The sequence below is a fragment of the Heterocephalus glaber genome, unplaced genomic scaffold, assembly GCF_053883595.1.
Source record: "Heterocephalus glaber isolate CG9 unplaced genomic scaffold, H.glaber_assembly_v1.0 deba00000470, whole genome shotgun sequence".
In the NCBI taxonomy this organism is placed as follows: Eukaryota; Metazoa; Chordata; class Mammalia; order Rodentia; family Bathyergidae; genus Heterocephalus; species Heterocephalus glaber.
Genome location: NW_028258145.1, coordinates 14,525,688 through 14,551,101, shown reverse-complemented (window position 1 = coordinate 14,551,101; position 25,414 = coordinate 14,525,688). Strand labels below are relative to the sequence as shown.

At 50.4% G+C, this 25,414-nt stretch overlaps 1 protein-coding gene across 4 annotated transcripts in view; it reads left to right on the top strand.

Annotated features, from left to right (window-relative positions):
• LOC101708984 (axonemal dynein light chain domain-containing protein 1-like) overlaps positions 1-24,549 on the top strand; it is a 51,610-nt gene extending 27,061 nt beyond the window's left edge. For 2 of the 4 annotated variants that reach the window (XM_087204252.1, XM_087204254.1), the window contains exons 8-12: positions 71-172; positions 805-845; positions 1,079-1,239; positions 1,525-1,592; positions 4,631-24,549. In XM_087204252.1, the coding sequence (XP_087060378.1) occupies positions 71-74 (4 nt within the window). In that variant the 3' untranslated portion in view covers positions 75-172; positions 805-845; positions 1,079-1,239; positions 1,525-1,592; positions 4,631-24,549. The remainder of the gene's footprint in view (positions 1-70; positions 173-804; positions 846-1,078; positions 1,240-1,524; positions 1,593-4,630) is intronic. The other 2 variants (XM_087204251.1, XM_087204253.1) reach the window with 1 other exon arrangement.
• Positions 24,550-25,414: the final 865 nt, after the last annotated feature.

Sequence of the window (25,414 nt, the reverse complement as noted above, 5' to 3'; positions counted from 1 at the left end):
AATAACTGTAATAAATTATAGTGGTTTGTTAATGTTCTGGGTTCCTGATTAGAGTACATTATTTTTATAGGTAATTGAAAGAAATGGAGTCATATTGGCCAAAAGGCTCTTCCTCAATGAAAAAAGCTGGAATAAATATACTAAGCATTTCATCACATTGCTGTCAAACAAGGTAAGGCTCAGTTTACTTAAGCAATGAGAGAAAAGAGTCCAAGTATTGAGTTGTCAAACAAGGTAAGGCTCAGTTTTCTTAAGCAATGAGAGAAAAGACTCCAAGTATTGAGCTGTCAGACAATTGGGACTTGCTCTGCTAAATTTATAAATTTTTAAATATAGTTTTGTATTTGTGCTTTATTGTGGGCAGAATGAAAAAAATCTAAGGTAAATAAATCCTCTTATTTCCTTATACTTATATTCTATTGTAATTAAAATAATTTGTTTTATAATACTACAAAGTTATTCATATTTGTTTATTCATACTTACAATAAAAGTAAGTAGCTTTACTTATTGAAATAGTTGTATTATCAATGTAGTCTATGCATTTTTATGAGAAATTCAGTGAGTACAGTAGGGAGAAAAAGAAAGAGCTGACATTTATGTGTTTCTACTCAGCAAACGATTTATATCAATCATTTTCATTTAACTCTTAAAACAATTCTTTAAGACATGTATTGGTGACTTTATTTTATGAACAATAAAAATTAACTTCAAATAAAATAAATGCTACCCAAGGCTATACAGCCAGTAAATGTGTAGGATTCATATTTGGTTCTGTCTGGTTTCATGTTTTCTATTCTTTCCAGTGCACTCTACTGCCCCTGTGAAAGTCCTACAGGAAAATTAGGTTCGTGAGGAAAAAAAATCTCCTTGATACTGTGCTAATACTTTATGTGTCGTTGAAAACCCATCACCAAACAAACATGTCATTGATGTTTTGAAAGAGTAATATTGTCTCATTTTCTCATTTATTTCCTATGTATTTCTCTAGTTTTACAGTGTATCTATTGTATATATGGTCTGTTGTATGTTAATAAATACTTGTTATATGAATAAATAAATTGATTCTATGCATTTTAGGACACTGCAGACCTTGCATTGTTGCAGAAATTGACACACAAATGGAGAAACTTACTGAACAAATTTAAACAGGATGTGGAACAAACAGAAGAGTCTACAAGGGAGAAATTGCAAATTGTTAAGGATGGCCTTATGAAATGGCAGCAGTTCTATGAAAATAAGTGAGTCTCTAAGAATCCTCTTTTTCTGATTATAGCATGTCTAAATAACTCAGTACAATTCTCATTCTGTCTTTCTCTGTCCACGCCCCTCCTCCTACCTTATAATTACTTAAACATTGATTTTTGTGGAGGTAACCAGAGTCACTTACTAGGACAAATCTTGTTAAGGACCTTGAACACTCTGATGCTTTCTAGTGATAATTAACAGTACCTCTGATCAGCCTGCTCAACTGTTGCTTCCTTCATTTAAGTCCACCTCTTTTTTATCTTTTTTTTTTTTGATAGCCGGAATCAAACTCAGGGCCTTGTGCTTGCAAAACAGGCAGCGGCACCACTTTTTCTATCTTTTTAAGGTAAAGTTAATTTATTTCATTACTTTTGGAAAACTTGAGTGTCTGGATCCCAACTGCAAATTCTGTAGCACAGTGTATGTGCAGAAAAGTAGAATCAATGTATAATAGTTACAGGGAGATGCATTTTGATTAAATATCATACTTTGTAATGACTAGGGTAATTGGTAATAGAAGGAGATAGTAATAAAGTAGTTAACTCGAGGCTTAGTAATTAAGTCAAAGCCAGAAAAGGCCAGTGGTAATGTATGCTTTGGATATAAACTGGACTGGATGGTTACTTTGGTTGTTTTTTTTTTTTTTTCTGCTTCCAGCTCTTTATATTGCAATAATAAAATTTTGCATAACCAATTTGGTCTTTCATATCAAAAATCTGTCCAGGATCATATAGCCAATTGCTACTTGATTTTTTTTTTTTTGGTACCAGAGATCGAGCTCGAGTCCTTGCACTTGCGAGATAGGCAGTGGAACCAGTTAAATTCCCAGCCCCACTGCTTGATTTTTTTTTAATCTACTTGATTTTTTAAATTAATGCATATTACTTTTGTAGAGTAGTGGTTTTACTTTTGGCATCTTCATAAATGCATGTAATGTACTTTGATCAGTTCCCCCATTACCTTCCCTCTCTTCCCCTATTCTCCAATTTCCTAGTCTTCTTTAAGTCTCCCTTCTACTTTCATGTGTTCTCTCCCTCCCTAGATACTTCATGTAGAGGAAACATGTTATATTTGTCTTTCTCGGTCTGGTTTATTTCATTGAATGTGATAGTATCCAGTTCCACTCATTTTCTTGCATATGACATGATTTTGTTTTTCTCTCCCTCCTTTCCTCTCCCTTTCTCTTCCCTTCTTTTTGAGTCCTTATCTGGGTTTGCCTTCACTGTGATACTGATTTAGTAGAATGAATTTAGAAGCATTCCTTCCCTTTCTATGTCATGGAATAATTTGAAGAGCAATAGTGACAGTTCTTTAAAAGTCTAGAAAAATTGAGCAATAAATTTATCCAGTAAATTAGTCCTAAGTTTCTCTTTATTGAGAGACCTTTTATTACTGGTTCAGTCTCTTTGCTTATTATTGATCTATTTAGAAGATTATATATCTTCCTGGTTCACTTTTGGTAGTTATATGTATCTAGAAGTTTATTTCTGCTGGGGATTTAGCTCATTGGTTTCCAGTGCCTGCTTTGCAAGTACAGTGGACCCAACTTCGATCCCTAGTACCCACAAAAACAAACAAAAAAAGAAAACAGAGGGAGAAGTTTATTTCTTCTATATTCTCTAATTTGTTGAAATAAACGTTTTCAAAATAGTTTTTAATACTCCTCTGGATTTCAGTGGTATCTCGAAATATCAAATTTTTGCTTTTAATTTTTTTCTTTTTAATCTTTTTCTTTTGGTTAGTTGGGCTAATAGTTTGTCATCTTATCTTTTCAAAGAACCAATTCTTTGATTAATGAATCCTTTGTATTGTTCTTGTAGTTTCTATTTCATTAATTTCAGCTCTGATCTTTATATTTTCTTTGTTTCTTGTAGTTTCAGATATGGCTTTTTTTATCTTCTTATGGACCTCGAGATGCATCATTAGGCTAGTTATTTGAGATTGTTCTGTTTTTCCAAAATAGGCACTCATAGTTATGTTTCCCTCAGTACTGTCTTCACTAAATCCCACAGATTCTAGTATATTATGTTTCCACTATTATTTGATTCTAAGGAGTTTTGAATTTCTCCTAGTTTCTTCAGGGACCTACTGATTGTTCAAACTATTTTATTCAATCTTCATTGTGTAGTTTCTGTGTTTTCCCTTGTAGTGGATGTCTAGTTTCATTTCATTGTGATCTGATAGGATACATGAGATTATTTCAACTTGTTATATTTAAAACTTGCTGTTCAGACTAATATGGTCCATTTTGGAGAAAATGTCATAAGCTGCTGAAAGAATGTGTATTCTGCTATTGTTGGATGGAATACTCTATAGGTGTCTGTTAAGTCCATTTAGCCTGTAATGTAGTTTAATTCTCACTTGTTAATTTTTTATCTAGATGACCTATTTATTTGTGAAAGTGGGGTATTGAAATCAGCCACTATTTTATTTTATAAGTATGCTCATGCAATTATTCATTGCTTATCTGAAATTAAAGTGGACTTAGAATCTTGTATTTTTTCTTTTGTTACTAAATCACCAGAGCTTGGCATCTAACTTTTCATACTCTTGGCTTATCTCTCATCAAATATCCCTTGTCTTCTGTCTCAAGTATATTCTTCAGAATCTGAAATAGGCTATGTCCACTCCTACCTCAGGACCTTTGCTATTCTGTTGTAAATGCCTCGTCCTTTGGTAGGAATGCTTTTAGCTTCTATTGATTTATTTAATTTATTTAATTGCCACTCACCTTTTAGATCTTAGTCTGTTCTGAATAGCCTCCTTTCCCTTGTGTCATATCTGTCCTAGCATGTTGTAACTTTTCTTCATTGACCCTGTATCTAGTAGCAATTACACATTTATTTTTATGACTATATAATTATGATATATCTTTCCCATTAAACTATAAAGTCAGAAATCAAATTTATTTTTTCTTAATTTTGTATTCTCTGTGCCTCTATTGGTACTTGATATATATTAGACACTGTAGAAAGAAGGAAGGAAGGAGGGAAGGTAGGAAGAAATGAAGGTTAGAGGGAAAGAGGGAGGAAAGGAAGGAAAGAAAGAAGAATGACTACTGTTTGCTCTATGAAATTGAGTGCACCAATGTTCAGTGTGTTGGTTTGCAATAGTTATGTCTTCTTGATGGATTTTTCTCTTACCAGTACCTAATGACTAATCCTGCTTGTTTTCAGATTCCATTTGGATGAAATGTCTTTTTCCATCCTTTTGAATATATATTCAAAATATATATATACATAATCATATATGTATATATATACCTGATCCACAAAGATATATTTATATGTCATATATATATATATATATATATATATATATATATATATATATACCTGATCCACAAAGATATATTTATATATTATATATACACCTCATCCACAGGTGTGCCTGTCTGGAAAGGGCTGGAGTAGCATGTTCCCTGCGACAAGGGATCCCGCAATGGTGTCCACAGGTGTGCCTGTCTGGAATGGGCAGGAGTGGCATTTTCCCCATGTCGAGGGACCCTGCAACAGCATCCACAGGTATGCCTGCCTGTAATGGGCTGGATAGGTGTGTTCCCCACGACGAGGGACCCCACAATGGTGTTCACAGGTGTGCCTGTCTGGAATGGGCTGGAGGGGTCTGTTCCCCATGACAAGGGACCACATGATGGCATCCACAGGTGTGCCTGTTTGTAACTGTGTGGATTGTCCTGATCCCCTCGACGAGGGACCCTGCGATGGCATTGACAGGTGTGCCTGTCTGGAATGGGATGGAGCAGCGTGTTCCTCATCATGAGGGACCCTGCGATGGCATCCACAGTTGTGCCTGTCTGGAATGTGTAGGAATGGCGTTTTCCCCATGTCAAGGGACCCCGCGATGGGATCCACAGGTATGCCTGCCTGTAACAGGCTGGAGCTGTGTATTACCCACATCAAGGGAACTTGTGATGGTGTCCACAATTGTGCCTGTCTGGAATGGGATGGAGCAGAGTGTTCCCTGCCACAAGTGACTGCACGATGGTGTCCACATTTGTGCCTCTTTAAGGGGCTGGATCAGCATGTTCTGCATGATGAGGGACCCTGTGATGTCATCCACAGGTGCAGCTGTATGGAATGGGCTGTAGTATGTTCACGGTGACAGGGGACCCCATGATGTCATCAACAGGTGTGCCTCTCTGGAATGGGCTGGAGCAGAATGTTCCCCATGACGAGGGACCCAGTTCCATCATCCACAGGTGTGCCTGTCTGGAAAGGGCTGGAGTAGCATGTTCCCTGCAACAAGGGATCCCGTGACAGTGTCCACAGTTTTGCCTGTCTGTAATGGGGTGCACCAGTTTGTGCCCCATGATGAGAGATGCCATGAGGGTGTCCAGAGCTGTGCCTTTCTGTAACAGGTGGTATTGGCTTGCTCCCTGCAATGAAGGACCCTGCAAGCGTGTCCACAGTTTTGCTGGTCTGGAATGGGGTGGATCAGTATGTTCCCCACGACGAGAGAAACCACGGTGGCGTCTATGTGTGTGTCTGTCTTGAAGGGGCTGGATTGGCATGTTCTGTACAATGAGGGACCCAGCAATGTCATCCACAGGTGTGCCTGTCTGGAACATTCTGGAGCTGCACATTCCCCATGATGAGGGACCCCGCATCCTCATCCACAGGTGTGCCTTTCTGGAATGGGCTGGATTGATGTGTTCCCTATGACAAGGGACTCTGCAATGGCGTCATCAGATGTGTCTCTCTGGAATGGGGTGGATTTGTGTGTTTGCCATGAAGAGGGAGCCCTGACAGTGTCCATAGGTGTGCCTGTCTGGAATGGGCTGGAGTAGCATGTTCCCCACAATCAGAGACACAGTAACAGTGTCCACAATTGTGCCTGTCTGCAAGGGGCTGGAGCAGCATGTTCCCTGCGATGGGGGACACCGCTACAGCATCCACAGGTGTGCCTGTCTGGACCAGGCAGGACCAATGTGTTCCCCATGTTGAGGGATCCCGCAACTGTGTCCACAGTTGTGCCTGTCTGGAACTGGCTGGTCTAGCCTGTTCCCCACATCAAGGGACCCCGCAATGGCATCCACATGTGTGCCTGTTTGGAATGGGCTGGAGTGGCATGTTCACTGTGATGAGGGACCCAGTGTTGGCATCCACAGGTTTGCCTGTCTGGAGTGGGGTGGATCGGCCTGTTCCCCAAGCTGAGAGAAGCCATGATGGTGTCCACAGGTGTGCTTTTCTGGAGTGAGCTATATTGGCATGTTCCCCACATCAAGGGAACCCACGATGGTGTCCACAGTTTTGCCTGTCTGGAATGGGGTGAATCAGTGTGTTCCCCATGACAAGAGATGCCACAATGGCCTCCACAGGTGTGCCTGTCTGGAACAGGGTGGTGGGGTGTTTTCCCCCAACAGAGGACCCTGCGACAGTGTCCACAGGTGTGCCTGTGTGGAACAGGCTGGATTGGCATGTTCCTCACAACGACGTACCCCGCAATGGCATCCACAGGTGTGCCTGTATGGAATGGGGTGAAGTAGCATGTTCCCCGCAATGAGGGACCCTGCAGTGGTGTCCACAGATGTGCCTGTCTGCAATGGGCTGGAGCAGCATGTGCCCTGTGACAAGGGTCACTGTGATGGCATACACAGGTGTGCCTGTATGAAATGGTCAGGACTGGCATGTTCCCCCCGACGAGGGACCCCGCAACACCATCCACAATTGTGCCTGTCTGGAACTGGCTGGATCAGCGTGTTCCCCTTGTTGAGGGACCCCATGACAGTATCCACAGTTTTGCCTGTCTGGAATGGGCTGGATCGGCATATTACCTGATTTGAAGGACCCCACTACAGGGTCCACAGGTGTGAATGAAATGGGCTGGATCGACATGTTCCCCATGATGAGGTACCCCACAATGGCATCCACAGGTGTGCCTGTCTGGAATGGGCTACAAGGGAGTGTCCCCCATAATGAGGGACCCTGCGATGGTGTCTGCAGGTGTGCCTGTCTGGAATGGGCTAGATCAATGTGTTCCTCATGATGAGGGACCCTACAATGGTGTTCTCAGATGGGTCTGTCTGGAATGGGGTGGATTGACATGTTCACCTTGATGAGGAACCCCTGATGGTGTCCACAGGTCTGCCTGTCTGGAACATGCTCTAGTGGTCTGTTCCCCATGGCTAGGGACCCTGTGATGTCCACAGGTGTGCCTGTCTGGAATGGGCTGGAGCGACATGTTCCCCGCAATGAGGGACACTGTGATGGTGTCCACAATTGTGCTTGTTTGCAAGGGGCTCAAGTGGCATGTTCCCCATTATGGGGGACACTGCTATGGCAACCACAGGTGTGCCTGTCTGGAATGGGCAGGACTGGCATGTTCCCTGTGATGAGGGATCCTCTGACTGCATCCAGAGTTGTTCTTGTCAGGAACTGGCTGGTTTGGCCTGTTCTCCCTGTCAAGGGAACCCACTATGGCATCCACAGGTGTACCTGTTTGGAATGGGCTGAAGCGGCATATTTACTGTGACGAGGGACCTAGCATTGGCATCCACAGGTGTGCCTGTCTGGAATGGGGTGGATCGATGTGTTCCCCATGACAAGAGATACCATGATGGCATCCACAGGTGTGCCTGTCTGGAACATGCTGGATCAGCATGTACTCGTGGCAAGGAAACTTGCAATGGTGTCCACAGGTGTGCCTGTCTGGATCATGGAGGAGTGGCATGTTCCCCACAATGAGGTACCTTGCCATGGTGTCCACATGTGTGCCGTTCTGGAGCAGGATGGATTGTCATGTTCCCCATGATGACAAACCCCAGCACAGAGTCCTTAGGTGTGCCTGTCTGGAATGGGTTGGACCAGCATGTTCCCTGCAATGAGGGACCCCATGACAATGTCCACAATTGTGTCAGTCTGGAATCGGCGTGAGTGTCATGTTCTCTGTGACGAGGAACCCCGTGATGCCATCCACAGGTGTGCCTGTCTGGAAAAGGCTGTAGCATCATGTTTCCCATGATGAGGGACCCTATGACAGCATTACAGGTGTGCCTGTCAGGAATGGACTGGAGCGGCATGTTCCCTGTGCCTAGGGACACCACAAAGGTGTCCACAGGTGTACCTGTATGGAACAGACTTGAAGGGAGTTGTCCCATGATGAGGCACCCTGCAATGACTTCCACAGGTGTGCCTGTCTGGAACGGGCTGGAGCAGTTATTTCCCCATGATGAGGGACCCTGCAATGGGTCCACAGGTGTGCCTGTCTGGAATGGGCTGGATCAATGGGTTCCCTGCGTCGAGAGATCTCACGATGGCATCCTCCAGTATGCTTGTCTGGAACAGGCTGGATCAGCATGTTCTCTGTGTCAAGGCACCCCGTGACAGCATCCTCTGATGTGCCTGTCTTGAATGGGGTGGATCAGTGTGTTCCCTGCAACTGGTGAACCCACAATGGTATCCACAGGTTTGCCTGTGTGGAAAGGGCTGGATTGGCATATTCCCTGCATTGAGGGACACTGCAACATCGTCCACAGCTGTGCCTGTCAGGAACGGGCTGGAGCAGCATGTTCCCCACAACGAGGAGCCCCACACCATCATCCACAGATGTGCCTGTCTGGAAAGGGCTGGATTGGCATGTTCCCCACAATAAGGGACCCTGAAATGGCATGCACTGGTGTGCCTGTCTGGACCAGGCTTGAGGGTTGTATCCCTCATGATGAGGGACCCTGCGATGTTGTCCACAAGTGTGCCTGTCTGAAATGGGCTGGAGCAGCATGTTCCCCACAATAAGGTATCCTGCAAGGTTGTTCACAGGTGTGCTTGTCTGGAAAAGGCTGGAGCAGCATGTTGCCTGTGACAAGGGACTCTGCACCAGTGTCCACAGGTTTGCCCATCTGGAATGGGGTGGATCGGTGTGTTCCCAATGATGAGAAACACCAGAATGGCATCCACAGGTGTGCCTGTCTGGAACAGGCGGGACTGGCATGTTCCTGCAGCAAGGGATCCCACAACTGCATCCGCCATTGTGCCTGTCTGGAATGTGCTGGAGCAGCATATTACCCACATTGAGGGAACCTGTGATGGTGTCCACAGGTGTGCTTGTCTGGAAAGGTTCTGGAGCAGCATGTTCCCTGTGACAAGGGACCCCACAATGGTGTCCACAGATTTGCCAGTCTGGTATGGCATGGATCAGCATGTGCCCTGTGTCGAGATGCCATGATGGTGTCCACAGGTGTGCCTTTCTGGAACAGCTTGTATCAGCATATTCCCTGCATCGAGGGACCATGCAAAAGTGTCGACAGGTTTGCCTGTCTGGAAAGGGGTGGATTGGTGTGTTCCCCCAATGAGAGATAACCATGACAGCGTCCACAGGTGTGCCTGTCTGGAACAGGCTGGATCAGCATGTTCCCCATGACAAGGGAACCTGCGATGGCATCCACAGGTGTGCCTGTCTGTATCAGGGAGGAATGGCATGTTCCCCATGATGAGGTACCCTGTGTTGGTGTCCACATGTGTGCTGGTCTGGAGCAGGATGAATCGGCCTGTTCCCCATAATGATCCCCAGCACAGCATCCTTTGGTGTGCCTGTCTGAAATGGGTTGGAGTGGTGTGTTCTTTGCAATGAGGGACCCCGTGATGACCTCCACAAGTGTGTTGGTCTGGAATCGGCTCGAGTGTCATGTTCTCCATGACGAGCAACCCCACAATGGCATCCACAGGTGTGCCTGTCTGGAACAGGCTGTAGCAGCATATTCCCCTCAATGAGGGACCCCCCGACAGTATCACAGGTGTGGCTGTCAGGAATGGGCTGGAGTTGCATGTTCCCCATGCCTAGGGATCCTGTGATAGCATCTACAGGCGTGCCTGTCTGGAACGGACTTGAAGGTAGTTTTCCCATGATGAAGGACCCCACAACAACTTCCACAGGTGTGCCTATCTGGAACAGGCTGGAGTGGTGAATTCCCTATGAGAAGGGACCCCACAATGGGTCCACAGAAGTGCCTGTCTGGAACGGGCTGGATCAGCATATTCCCCTCAATGAGGGACCCCCCGACAGTATCACAGGTGTGGCTGTCAGGAATGGGCTGGAGTTGCATGTTCCCCATGCCTAGGGATCCTGTGATAGCATCTACAGGCGTGCCTGTCTGGAACGGACTTGAAGGTAGTTTTCCCATGATGAAGGACCCCACAACAACTTCCACAGGTGTGCCTATCTGGAACAGGCTGGAGTGGTGAATTCCCTATGAGAAGGGACCCCACAATGGGTCCACAGAAGTGCCTGTCTGGAACGGGCTGGATCAGCATATTCTTCATGTCAAGGCACCCCATGATGGCAACCTCCAATGTGCCTGTCTGTAACAGGGTAGATCGTTTTGTTCCCTGCAACTAATGAAACCGCAATGGTGTCCACAGGTTTGCCTGTCTCAAAAGGGCTGGATCGGCATATTCCCCATGTTGAGGGACCCCACGCCATCATCCACAGGTGTGCCTGTCTGGAAAGGGCTGGATCAGCATGTTCCCTGCAACAAGGGACCCTGCAACAGCGTGCACATGTGTGCCTGTCTTGAAAGGGCTGGAGCAGCTTGTTCCCTGCGACAAGGGACCATGCGGAGGTGTCCACAGTTTTGCCTGTCTGGAATGGGGTGCATCAGCAGGTGTCCTGTGATGAGAAACGCCATAATGGTGTCTCTGGATTGGTCTGTACTGGTTTGTTCCCCACATTGAGGAACCCCACGATGGTGTCCACAAGGTTGTCTGCCTGGAATGGGGTGGATCAGTGTGTTCCCCATGATGAGAAATGCCACAACACTGTCCACACCTGTGCCTTTCTGTAATGGGCTGTATTGGCTTGTTCCCCACAATGAAGGACCCCACAACAGTGTCCACAGTTTTGCTGGTCTGGAATGGGGTAGATTGGTGCATTCCCCATGATGAGAGACACCATGACAGTGTCCACATGTGTGCCTGTCTTTAAGGGGCTGGGTTGGCATGTTCCATGCAATGAGGGACCCTACGATGTCGTCCACAGGTGTGCCTGTATGGAACAGGCTGGATTGGCATTGTTCCTTGCATTGAGGGACCTCGTGAAGACATCCACAGTTGTGCCTGTCTGGAATGTTCTGGAGCAGTGTGTTCCCCATGACAAGGGACCCTGCATCCTCGTCCATAGGTGTGCCTTTCTGGAATGGGCTGGAGTGTCTTATTTCCCATGATGAGGGACCATGCAGTGGTGTCCAGTTTTGCCTGTCTGGAATGGGCTGGATCAGCACATTGCCTGTGTTGAGTGACCCCACATTGGTGTCCACAGTTGTGTCTGTCTGGAACGGGCTGGAGGGTTGAGTTCCCCATGTGAGGGACATTGTGATGGCGTCCACAGGTGTTCCTGTCTGGAATGGGCTGGAGCGCCATGTTCCCCATGAAGAGGGACCCCATGACATCCACCATTGTGTCAGTCTGGAATCATCACATTCCACATCCACAGATTTGCCTGTCTGGAATGGAGTGTATTGGCATGTGCCCTGTGATGAGAAATGCCATGATGGTGTCAACAGCTGTGCCTTTCTGGATTGGTCTACTGGCTTGTTCCCCGCATCAAGGGACCCCGCAATGATGTCCACAAGGTTGCCTGCCTGGAATGGGGTGGATCGGTGTGTTTCTCATGATGAGAAATGCCACAACAGCATCCACAGGTGTGCCTGTCTGGAACGGGTGGGACTTGCATGTTCCCCATGATGAGGGATCCCGCGACTGTCCACAGTTGTGCCTGTCTGGAACTGGCTGGTTCAGCCTGTTCCCCACATCAAGGGACCTCATGATGGTGTCCACATGTGTGCCTGTTTGGAATGGAATGGAGTGGCATGTTCACTGCAATGAGGGACCCAACATCAGTGTCCACAGGTGTGCCTGTCTGGAATGGGCTGGAGCAGCATATTACCCATGTTGAGGGGACCTGTGATGGCATCCACATGTGTGCCTGTCTTTAAGGGGCTGGATCAGCTTGTTCTGCACAATGAGGGACCCCGAGACATCATCCACAGGTGTGCCTGTATGAAACAGGCTGGAGGGGTGTGTTCACTGTGACAAGGGACCCCACAACATCATCTACAGGTGTGCCTCTCTGGAATGGGCTGGAGCAGAATGTTCCCTGTGACAAGGGACCTTGTGCTGGTGTCCACAGGTTTGCTTGTCTGGAATGGGGTGCATCAGCTTGTGCCTTGTGACGAGAAACACCACGACAGTGTCCACAGCTGTGTCTTTCTGTAATGGGCTATAATGGCTTGTTCCCCACAATGAAGGACCCCATGACAGTGTCCACAGTTTTGCCAGTCTGGAATGGTGTGGATTGGTGCATTCCCCATGACAAGAAACACCATGACAGTGTCCACATGTGTGCCTGTCTTTAAGGGGCTGGGTCAGCATATTCCATGTGATGAGGGACCCCATGACATCGTCCACAGGTGTGCCTGTATGGAATGTTCTGGAGCAGTGTGTTCCCCACTACAAGGGATGCTGCATCCTTGTCCACAGGTGTGCCTTTCTGGAATGGCCTGGAGTGGCTTATTTCCCATGATGAGGGACCATGCGACGGTGTCCACAGTTTTGCCTGTCTGGAGTAGGCTGGATAGGCATATTGCCTGTGTTGAGTGACCCCGTGATGGCGTCCACAGGGGTGCCTGTCTGGAATGGGGTGGAACAGCATGTTCCCCAGCACAAGGGACCCCACGATGGCTTCCACTTATGTCCCTGTTTTGAAGGGGCTGGATTGTTGTATTCATGGCAATTAGGAACCCCAAGACCCCGTCAACAGTTACGCCTGTCTGGAATGGGCTGGAGGGGTGTCTTCCTCATGATGAGGGACCCCGAAATGGCATCCACAGGTGTGCCTGTATGGAATGGGCTGGAGGAGCCTGTTCCCTGTGATGATGGACTCCTTGACTACTTCTACAGGTGTGCCTGTCTGGAACGGGCTGGAGCAGCATGTTCCCCACAACAAGGGACTCCGTGCTGTCATCCACAGGTCTGGAGAGGGCTGGAGTGGAATGTTCCCTGCACCAGTAGACCCAGCAACCATGTCCACAGTTTTGCCTGTCTGGAATGGGGTAGAACAGTGTGTTCCCCATGATGAGAAATGCCACAATGGTGTCCACAGGTGTGCCTGTCTGGGATGGGCTGTATCAGTGTGTTCCCATGGTAAAGGACCCCGTAATGGCGTCCAGAGGTGTGCCTGTGTGGAACAGGTGGAGTGGTGTGTTCCCTGCAAAGAGGGACCCTGCATCAATGTCCACAATTGTGTCAGTCTGGAATGGGCCCGAGTGGCATATTCCATGTGACGAGGAACTCTGCAATGGCATCCACAGTTGTGCTTGTGTGGAATGGGCATGTGTGGCCTGTTCCCCATTTCAAAGGATACTGCAGTGGCATCCACAGGTGTGCCTGTCTGGAACAGGCTGGATCAGCATGTTCCCCATGACGATGTACCCCTCGATGGTGTCCGTATGTGTGCTTGTCTGGAATGGGGTGGATCATCATATTCCCCTCAATGAAGGACCCTGTGACTGCATTCACAGGTATGCCTGCCTGGAATGGGATGGATCAGCATGTTCCCCGTGATGAGGGACCCTGAAACAGAGTGCACAGGTCTGCCTGTTTGTACCAGGCTTGAGGGGTGTGTTCCCCATGACGATGGGCACTGTGACATCATCCACTGGTGTGCCTCTCTGGAACAGACTCAAGTGGCATGTTCCCCATGAGTAGGGACCCTGTGATGGTGTTCACAAGAGTGACTGTCTGGAATGGGCTTGAGCAGCCTGTTTCCCGATACAAGGGATCCTGTGAGGACTTCCACAGGTGTGCCTGTCTTGAATGATCTCGGGCTGCATGTTCCTTATTATGAGGGACCCCACTACGGCATCCACAGTTGTGCCTGTCTGGAATGGGCTGGAGGGTCATGTTCCCCACACGAGAGACACTGTGATGGTGTCCACAGGTGTGCTTTTCTGCAATGGGCTGGAGTGGCATGTTCCCCATGACAAGGGGCCCCATGACGACATCCACAATTGTGTCAGTCTGGAATTGACACATTCCACATCCACAGATTTGCCTGTCTGGAATAGCATGGATCGGCATATCCCCTGCATTGAGAGATGCCACAACAGTGTGGACAGGTGAGCCTTTTTGGAATGGGCTGTATGGGCATATTTCCTGTGTCAAGCAACCACGTGAAAGTGTCCACAGGTTTGCCTGTCTGGAATGGGGTGGATCGGTGTGTTCCCCATGATAAGTGATACCATGACGGTGTCCACAGGTGTGCCTCTCTTGAAGAGGCTGGATCAGCGTGTTCCCTGTGACAAGGGAACCCAAAATGGCATCCACAGATGTGCCTGTCTGGATCAGAGAGGAGCGTCATGTTCCCCATGATGAGGTACCCTGCAATGATGTCCCCATGTGTGCCAGCCTGTGGTGGGATGGATGGGCATGTTCCCTGTGATGAGCAACCACACCATGGCGTCCTTAGCTGTGCCTGCCTGGAATGGGTTGGAGTGGCATGTTCCCTGCGATGAGGGACCCTGTGACAATGTCCACAATTGTGTTGGTCTGGAATCGGCTCAAGTGTCATGTTCTCCATGATGAGGAACCCCGTGAGAGCACCCACAGGTGTGCCTTTCTGTAATGGACTTGATGGGAGTTTTCTCATGATGAAGGACCCTGCAACAACTTCCACAAGTGTGCCTGTCTGGAACAGGCTGGAGCGGTGAATTTCCTGTGATGAGGGACCCCGCAATGGGTCCACAGAAGTGCCTGTCTGGAACGGGCTGGATTGGCATGTTCCCTGTGACTAGTGAACCTGCAATGGTGTCCACAGGTGTACCTGTCTGGAAAGGGCTGGATCGGCATGTTCCCCACAATGAGGGACCCCGCAATGGCATGCACAGGTGTGCCTGTCTGGACCAGGCTTGAGGGATGTATCCCTCATGAGGAGAGACAACATGACAATGTCCACAAGTGTGCCTGTCTGGAATGGGCTGGAGCAGCATGTTCCCCACAATGAGGCACCCTGAGCTATCCTCCACAGGTGTGCCTGTCTAGAAAGGGCTGGAGCAGCATATTCCCTGTGACAAAGGACCCTGCAGTGGTGTCCAGAGGTTTGCCCATCTGGAATGGGGTGTATCGCCATGTGTTCTGTGATGAGAAATGCCATGATGCTGTCAACAGTTGTGCCTTTATGGATTGGTCTGTATTGGGTTGTTCTCTGCATCAAGGGACCCCACGATGGTGTCCACAGGTTTGCCCATCTGGAATGGGGTGGGTCAGTTTGTTCCCCATGATGAGAAATGGCACAATGGCTTCCACAGTTGTTCCTGTCTGGAACGGGCTGGATTGACATGTTCCCCATGATGAGACAACCCATGACAGCTTCCACAGGTGTGCCTGTCTGGAATGGGCAGGAGTGTTTTCCCCCTATATAGGGACACCACGATGGCATCCCCCAGTCTGCCTGTCTGTAATGGGTTGGATAGGCATGTTCCCTGTGATGAAGTCCCCTGTGATGGTGTCCACATATGTGCCTGTCTGGAGTGGGATGGATTGGCATGTTCCCCATGATGAGGAACCCCACAATGGTGTCCACAGGTGTGCCTGTCTGGAACAGTCTGGAGCAGCATGCTCCCCGTGATGAAGCACCCCACGATGGCATCCACATGTTTGACTGTCTGGAACAGTTGGAGCAGCATGTTCCCTGTGACGAGGGACCCCACATCAACGTTCACAAGTGTTTTGGTCTGGAATGGGCCCGAGTGGTGTATTCCATGTGATGAGGAACTCCACAATGGCGTCCACCGTTGTACCTGTCTGGAATGGGCAGGAGTGGCCTGTTCCCCCTTTCAGGGGACACCACAATGGCTTCCACAGATGTGCCTGTCCAGAACATGCTGGATTGGCTAGTTCCCTGCGGTGATGTACCCTGTGATGGCATCCACAGGTGTGCTTGTCCGGAACTGGATGGATCATAATGTTCCCTCGATGAGGGACCCCACGACAGCATCCACAGGTTTACCTGTCTGGAAAGGGCTGGATCAGCATGTTCCCCACAACAAGGGATCCCACAATGAAGTGCACAGTTCTGCCTGTCTGTACTGGGCTTGAGGGGGTGTGTTTCCCCTGACATGGGACACCACAATGGCATCCACACATGTGCCTCACTGGAGTGGCCTCAAGTACCATGTTCATGAGGAGGGACCCCGCGCCATCATCCACAGGAGTGACTGGAATGGGCTCGAGCATCATGTTCCCTGACACAGAGGACCCCATGAGGACTTCCACAGGTGTGCCTGTCTCTAATGTGCTCGAGCTGCATGTTCCCCACAACAAAGGACCCCACTACAGTGTCCACAGTTGTGCCTGTCTGGAACAAACTGGAGGGGCTTGTTCCCCACTTGAGGGACACTGTGATGGTGTCCACATGTTTTCCGGTCTGGAGCTGATGGATCAGTGTGTTCCCCACAGTGAGGAACCCAAGCATGGCGTCCTTAGGTGTGCCTGCCTGGAATGGGCTGGAGCGGCATGTTCCCCATGCCTAGGGACCCCACAACAGCATCCACAGGTATGCCTGTCTGGAAGGGGCTGTATTGGTGTGTTCCCCACGATGAAGAACCCCAAGATGGTGTCCACAGGTGCACCTGTCTGGAAAGGGCTGGATTGGCATCTTTCCTTTGACACGGGACCCCATGACACTGTCCACAGATTTGCCTGTCTGGAATGGGTGGATCAGTGTGTTCCCCATGCTGAGAGAAGCCAAGATGGCATCCACAGGTGTGCTTTTCTGGAATAGGCTGTACTGGCATGTTCCCCACATCGAGGGACCCCACAACAGTGTCCACAGTTTTGCCTGTCTGAAATGGGGTGGATTGGTGTGTTCCCCGTGACAAGAGATGCCACAATGGTATCCACAGGCATGCCTGTCTGGAACAGAGTGGTGGGGTGTTTTCCCCCAACAAGGGACCCCGCAACAGCATCCACAGGTGTGCCTGTGTGGAATGGGCTGGATTGGCATTTTCCTTGTGACGATGTACCCTGCGATGGCATCCACAGGTGTGCCTGCCTGCAACAGGCTGTAGCAGTGTGTGCCCCATGACGAGGGTCACCGTGATGGCATCCACAGGTGTGCCTGTCTGAAATGGGACTGGCATGTTCCCCGTGACAAGAGACCCTGCAATGCCGTCCATAATTGTGCCTGTCTGGAACTAGCTGGATTGGTTTGTTCCCCTCCTTGAAGGACCCCATGATGGTGTCCACGGTTTTGCTTGTCTGGAATGGGCTGGATTGGCATATTACCCAATTCGAGGGACCCCGCAACAGGGTCCACAGGTGTGCATGTCTGGAACGAGCTGGATTGGCATGTTCCCCATGACAAGGTACCCCACAATGGCATCCACAGGTGTGCCTGTCTGGAACAGGCTGGAGGAGAGTATTCCCCATAATGAAGGACCCCATGACAGCATCCACAGTTGTGCCTGTCTAGAATGGGCTGCATCGATGTGTTCCCCATGATGAGGGACCCAGTGACAAGTGTCCTCAGATGCGTCTATCCAGAACAGGGTGGATTGGCATGTTTGCCATGATGAGGGAGCCCCAATGGTGTCCACAGATGTGCCTGTCTGGAATGTGCTCGAGCGGTCTGTTCCCCATGACGAGGGACCCTGTGTCCTCATCCACAGGTGTGTCTTTCTGGAATGGGCTGGAGTGGCATATTTCCCACAATGAGGGGCCATGCAAAGGTGTCCACAGTTTTGCCTATCTGTAATGGGCTGGATCTGCGTATTGCCCACATTGAGGGACCCCATGACGGTGTCCACAGGGATGCCTGTTGAATGGGCTGGAGCAGTGTGTGCCCTGTGATGAGGGTCACCGCAATGGCATCCACAGGCGTGCCTGTCTGAAATGATTGGGACTGGCATGTTCCCCACAAGGAGGGCCCCCACGACACTGTCCACAATTTTGCCTGTCTGGAACTGGCTGGATCAGCATGTTCCCCTCATTAAGGGACCTCGTGATGGTGTGCACAGTTTTGGCTGTCTGGGACGGGCTGGATTGACATATTACCCGATTTGAGGGACCCCACAACAGAGTCCACAGGTGTGCATGTTTGGAATGGGCTGGATTGGTGTGTTCCCTGCTACAAGGTACCCCAAAATGGCATCCACAGGTGTTCCTGTCTGGAATGGGCTGGAGGGGAGTGTTCCCCATAATGAGGGACCCCACAACAGCCTCTACAGGTGTGCGTGTCTGGAATGGGCTGGATCAGCATGTTCCCCACAACGAGGGACCCCACAATGGTATGCACAGGTGTGCCTGTCTGGACCAGGCTTGAGGGGTGTGTTCCACATGACAAGGGACCCCGTGATTGTGTCCACAAGTCTGCTTGTCTGGAATGGGCTAGAACAGCATGTTCCCCACAATGAGGTACCCTGCACCGTCGTACACAGGTGTGCCTGTCTGGAAAGGGCTGGAGCAGCATGTTCCCTGTGACAAGGGTCCCCGCAACAGCGTCCACAGGTTGGCCTGTCTGGAATGGGGTATATTGGCATGTGCCCTGTGATGAGAAATGCCATGACAGTGTCAACAGCTGTGCCTTTGTGGATTGGTCTGTATTGGCTTGTTCACTGCATTGAGGGACCCCACGATGGTGTCCACAGGTTTGCCCATCTGGAATGGGGTGGATTGATGTGTTTCCCCTGATGAGAAATGCCACAATGGTGTCCACAGGTGTGCCTGTCTGGAATGGGCAGGAGTGGAGTTTTCCCTGTGTCTAAGGACCCCACAACAGCATCCCCAGGTGTGCCTGTCTGTAATGGGCTGGATAGGCATGTTCCCTGCGATGAAGTCCCCTATGACAGTGTCCACATGTGTGCCTGTCTGGAGTGGGATGGATCGGCATGTTCCCTGCAATGAGGAACCTTGTGACAGCATCTATAGGTGTGCCTGTCTGGAATGGTCTGGAGCAGCATGTTCCCCGCGATGAAGGACCCCATGATGGCATCCACATGTGTGCTTGTCTGGAACAGGTGGAATGGTGTGTTCCCTGTGATGAGGGACCCCACATTGACGTCCACAAGTGTTTCACTCTGGAATGAGCCCGAGTGGCATATTCCATGTGACGAAGAACTCCGTGATGGCGTCCACAGTTGTGCCTCTCTGGAATGGGCAGGAATGGCCTGTTCCCCATTTTGAGGGACACTGTGATGGCATCCACAGGTATGCCTCTCTGTAATGGGCTGGATCAGCTTGTTCCCTGCAATGATGTACCCCGTGATGGCATCCATAGGTGTTCCTGTCTGGAATGGGGTGGATCATCATGTTCCCATTGACTAGGGACCCTGTGTTGGCGTTTATGTCTGGGATGGGATGGACCAGCATGTTCCCTGAAATGAGGGACCCCACGATGGCGTCCACAGGTTTGCCTGTCTGGAAAGGGCTGGATCAGCATGTTCCCCACAACGAGGGACCCTGCAATGGAGTGCACAGTTCTGCCTGTCTATACTGGGCTTGAGGGGTGTGTTCCCCCTGACAAGGGACACCGTGACAGCATCCACAGGTGTGCCTCTCTGGAATGGGCACAAGTGTCATGTTCTCCACAAGGAGGAACCCTGCGACATCATCCACAGGAGTGACTGTCTGGAATAGGCTTGAGCATCATGTTCCCTGACATGAGGGACCCCATGAGGACTTCCACAGGTGTGCCTGTCTCTAACAGGCTCGAGCTGCATGTTCCCTGCAATGAGGGACCCCACTACAGCATCCACAGTTTTGGCTGTCTGGAACGGACTGGAGGAGCATTTTTCCCACACGAGGGACACTGCAATGGTCTCCACGTGTGCTGGTCTGGAGTGAGATGTATTGGCATGTTTCCTGTGACATAGAACCCCACCATGGCATCCTTAAGTGTGCCTGCCTGGAACGGGCTGCAGCAGTGTGTTCCCCTTGCCTAGGGATCCCGTGACAGCATCCACAGGTGTGCCTATCTGGAATGGACTGGAAGGGTGTCTTCCCCCAATGAGGGACCCTGTGATGATGTCCACAGATGTGCCTGTCTGGAACGGGGTGTAGCAGCATGTTCCCTGCAATGAGGAACCCTGCAACGAGGTCCACAGGTGTGCCTGTCTGTAACAGGGTGCAGCGCTGAGTTCCCTCTGAGGAGAGACCTCACGATGGGTACACAGGTGTGCCTGTCTGGAACAGGATGGATTGGCATGTTCCCCGCATCAAGGGATCCTGCAACGGCATCCTCTGATGTGCCTGTCTGGAGCAGGGTGGATCTGCATGTTCTCTGTGACTAGTGAACCTGCGATGGTGTCCACAGTTTTGCCTGTCTGGAAAGGGCTGTATTGGCATGTTCTCCAGAATGAGGGACCCCACAATGGCGTGCACAGGTGTGCCTGTATGGACCAGGCTTGAGGGATGTGTTCCCTGCAATGAGGGACCCCATGATGGCCTCCACAAGTGTGTCTGTCTGGAATGGGCTGGAGCAGCATGTTCCCCACCATAAGGTACACTGCATCATCGTCCACAGCTGTGCCTGTCTGGAAAGGGCTGGAGTAGCATTTTCCCTGTGAAAAGGGACCCTGTGATGGTGTCCACAGGTTTGCCTGTCTGGAATGTGCTGGATCGGCATATGCCCTGCAATGAGAGACTCCATGATGGTGTCAATAACTGTGCCTTTGTGGATTGTTCTGTATTGGCTTGTTCCCTGCATCGAAGGGACCCCACAACAGTGTCTACAGGTTTGCCTGTCTGGAATGGGGTGGATTGTATTCCATGTGATGAGAAACACCACCACTGCATCCACAGGTGTGCCTGTCTGGAATGGGCTGTATCAGTGTGTTCCCTGTGATGAGAGAACCTGTGACAGTTCCACAGGTGTGCCTGTCTGGAACAGGCAGGAGCAGAGTTTTCCCCATGTCTAGGGACCTCACGATGGTGTCCCCAGGAGTGCCTGTCTGTAATGGGCTGGGTAGGTGTGTTCCTTTGATGAAGTCCCCTGAGATGGTCTCCATGTGTGTGCCTGTCTGGAGTGGGATGGATTGGCATGTTCCCTGCAATGAAGAACCTCACAACAGTGTCCACATGTGTGCCTGTCTGGAAAGGGTTGGAGCAGTGTGTTCCCTGTAATAAAGTACCCTGAGACAGCACCCACATGTGTGCCTGTCTGGAATGGGTGGAGCGGTGTGTTAGCTGTGATGAGGGTCCCCACGATGGCGTGCACATTTGTGCGTGTGTGGAACAGGATTTAGTGGCATGTTCTCCACAAGGGAACCTGTGACAGTGTCCACAGGTGAAGCTGTTTGAAACAGGATGGAGTGGCATATTCCCTGCAATGAAGGACCCTGTGACAACCTCCACAGGTGTGCCTGTCTGGAATGGGCTGGAGTGGTATGTTCCCCAGGATGAGGGACCACACGATGGTGTCCACAGATTTGCCTGTTTGGAATGGGCTGGATTGGCTTATAACACACATTGAGGACCCCAGATGGCGTCCACTGTTGTGCCTGTCTGGAAGGGGCAGGAGTGGCCTGTTCCCTGTTTTGAGGGACCCCTCAGCAGCATCCACAAGTGTGCCTGTCTGGAACAGTAACGGGCTTGAAGGGTGGGTTCTCCATGATGAGGGACCCTGCGGTGGTGTCCACAAGTGTGCTTGTCTGGAATGGGCTGGAGCAGCATGTTCCCCATGATGAGGGACCCCACGCCATCGTCCACAGGTGTGCCTGTCTGGAACAGGCTATATCATCATGTTCCCCAAAACAAGGAACCCCACTATGACACCCAAAGGTGTGCCTGTCTGGAACGGGGTGGAGGGGAGTTTTCTCCTGATGAAGGACCCACAATGACATCCACAGGTGTGCCTGTCTGGAATGGACAGGAGTGGCCTTTTCCCCATTTTGAGGGACCCTGTGATGGCCTCCACAGGTGTGCCTGTATGGAACAGGCTGAATCATCATGCTCCCCTTGATGAGGGGCCCTGTGACGGCATTTACAGGTGTGCCTGTCTGGAATGGGATGGAGTGGCATGTTCGCCATGACAAGGGACCACACGACAGTGTCCACAGGTTTGCCTGTCTGGAATGGGCTGGATCAGCTTATTACCCATGTCAAGGACCCCACAACGGTGTCCACAGTTGTGCCTGTCTGGAACAATGTGGATTGGCGTGTTCCCCTCATCGAGGGTCCCAGTGATGGTGTCTACAGGTGGACCTGTCTCTAACGGGCAGGAGTGGCCTGTTCCCTATTTCAAGGGACCCCTTGACAGCGTCCACATGTGTGCCTGTCTGGAATGGGCTTTAAGGGTGTGTTGCCCATGTTGAGGTACCCCATGATGACATCCACATGTGTGCCTGCCTGGAATGGGCTGGAGCAGCATGTTACCCATGACGAGGAACCCCATGCCATCATCCACAGGTGCGCTGGTCTCAAAAGCACTGGAGCAGCATGTTCCCTGTGAGGAGACCCCACGACAGTGTCCACAGGTTTGCCTGTCTGGAATGGAGTTGATCAGCATGTTTCTTGTGATGAGAGAAACCACGATAGCATCCACAGGTGTGCTTTTCTGGAGTGGGGTGTATTGGCATGTTCCACATGATGAGGGACCCCACGATGGTGTCCACAGGTGTGCATATCTGGAAGGGGCTGGATTGGCACGTTCATCATGACAAGGGACATGGTGATGGAGTTCACATGTGTGCCTGTTTGGAATGGGCAGGAGTGGCATGTTCCCTGTGAAGAGGGACCCCACAATGACATCCACAGGTGTGCCTGTCTGGAACAGGCTAGAGGGGCGCATTTCCTGTAAGGAGGGACCTCACAATGGTGTTGACAGGTGTCCCTGTCTGGAACAGGCTAGAGCAGCATGTTCCCTGTGATGAGGAACCACACGATGCTGTCCACAGGTGTGCCTGTCTGGAATAGGCTGGAGCGGTGTGTTCCATGACTAGGGACCCTGCAACAGCATCCACAGTTGTGCCTCTCTGGAATGAACTGGAGCAGCATGTCCCCTATGACTAGGAACCACGTGATCGCATCCACAGGTGTATCTGTCGAATGGGGTGGAGTGTTGTGTTCCTGACAGTGACACCGTGACAGCATCCACAGGTGTGCCTGTCTGGAATGGGCTACAGTGGCATGTTCCCTGTGACGAGGGACCTTGTGACAGTGTTCACATGTGTGCCTGTCTAGAACTGGCTGGTTCAGTGTGTTCCCTGCATCAAGGAAAACTGTAATGCTGTCCACAGTTGTATGTGTCTGGAATGGGCTAGAGTGGGGTGTTCCCTGTGATGTGGGACCCTGCAACAGTGCCCACAGGTGTGCCTGTCTGGAATGGGTCAGCATAGCATGTTCCCCACGTCGAGGGACCCCACAAACTTGTCCACAGGTGTTCCTGTCAGGAATTGGAGTGTCATTTCCCCTGTGATGAGGAACCCCACAATGACATCCACAGGTGTGCCTCTCTGGAATGGGCTGGATGGGCATGTACCCTGTGATGAGGGACCCTGTGATGGTGTCCGCAGGTGTGCCTGTCTGGAATGGGGTGGAATGGGGTGTTCTCCATGATGAGTGACCCCGCAACAACCTCCATAGGTGTGCCTGTTTGGAATGGGCTGGAGTGGCATGTTCCCTGTGATGAGGGACCTCACAACATCGTCCACACGTGTGCCTGTCTGGAACATGATGGAGCAGTGTGTTCACCATGATGATGAACCACACAATGGCGTTCACAGCTGTGCCTGTGTAGAATGGGCTGGAGCAGCATGTTCCCTGTGATGAGGGGCACTGCTACAGCTTGCACAGGTGTGTCTTTCCAGAATAGGCTATATCAGCATGTCTGCTGCATCTAGGGACCCTGTGATGGGGTCCACAGTTGTGTCCATCTGGAATGGGCTGGAGTGGCATGTTCCCAGTGAAGAGGGACACTGCAATGGCATCCACAGGTGTGCTTGTCTGGAACAAGCTGGAGAGGCATGTTCCCTGCAACGAGTGACCCCGTGACAGTGTCCACTGGTGCGCCTGTATGGAACAGGCTGGAGGGGCATGTTCCCCATGACAAGGGACCCCACGACAGTTTTCACAATTATGCCTTTTTGGAAGGGGCTGGAGGCGAGTGTTACCTGTGATGAGGGACCTTGCAACCACGTCCACAGGTGTGCTTGTCTGAAACATCTGGACTGGCTTGTTCCCCATGATGAGGGACCCCTTGACAGGGTCCACAGGTGTACCTATCTGGAAGGGGTTGGTTCAGTGTGTTCCCCACATCGAAGGTCTCCGCGACAGCACCCTGAGGTGTGCCTGTCTGGAACAGGGTGGATGGGTGTGTTCCCCATGACGAGGTTCCCTACAATGGTGTCCACAATTGTGCCTGTCTGGAACAGGCTGGAGTTGCATGTTCCCCATGAGGAGGGACCCCGCTACACCATCCACAGGTGTGCCTGTCTGCAATGGGCTGGAGGGGAGTGTTCCCCATGACTAGGGACTCCCTAATGGCATCCACAGGTGTGCCTGTCTGGAATGGGTGGGAGCAGCATGTTCCCTGTGACAAGGGACTCCATGACATCATCCAGATTTGTGCCTATCTGGAATGGGTGGGAATGGCATGTTCCCCACAACTAGGGACCCTGCTATGGTGTCCACCTCCACGTTGGCATCCACAGTTGTGCCTGTATGGAACGTGCTGGAGTGGCATGTTCCCTGCAACTAGGGTCCCCTAAACTTCGACCACGGGTGTGCCTGTTTGGAATGGGAAGGTGCAGCCCATTCCCCACAACAAGGGAACACACAATGAGGGACTGTGTGACAGTGAACACAGGTGTGCCTGTTTAGAATGGCCTGGATCTACATGTTCTCCTTGATGAGGGACCCTGTGACAGTTTATACAGGTTTGTCTCTCTGGAACGATCTGGAGCTACATGTTCCCCCAACTAGGGAACCTGAAACAGCATCCACAGGTGTGCCTGACTGGAACAGTCTGGAGGGCCATGTTCCTATGATGAGGGACCCCATGATGGCATCCACAGTTGTGCCTGTCTGAAATGGGATGGAGCAGCATGTTCTCTGCGATGAGGGACCCTGCGATGATATCCACAACTGTGCCTGTCTGGAACATCTGGAACAGCATGTTCCCCATGACGAGTGACCCCTCGACAGGATTCACAGGTGTGCCTGTCTG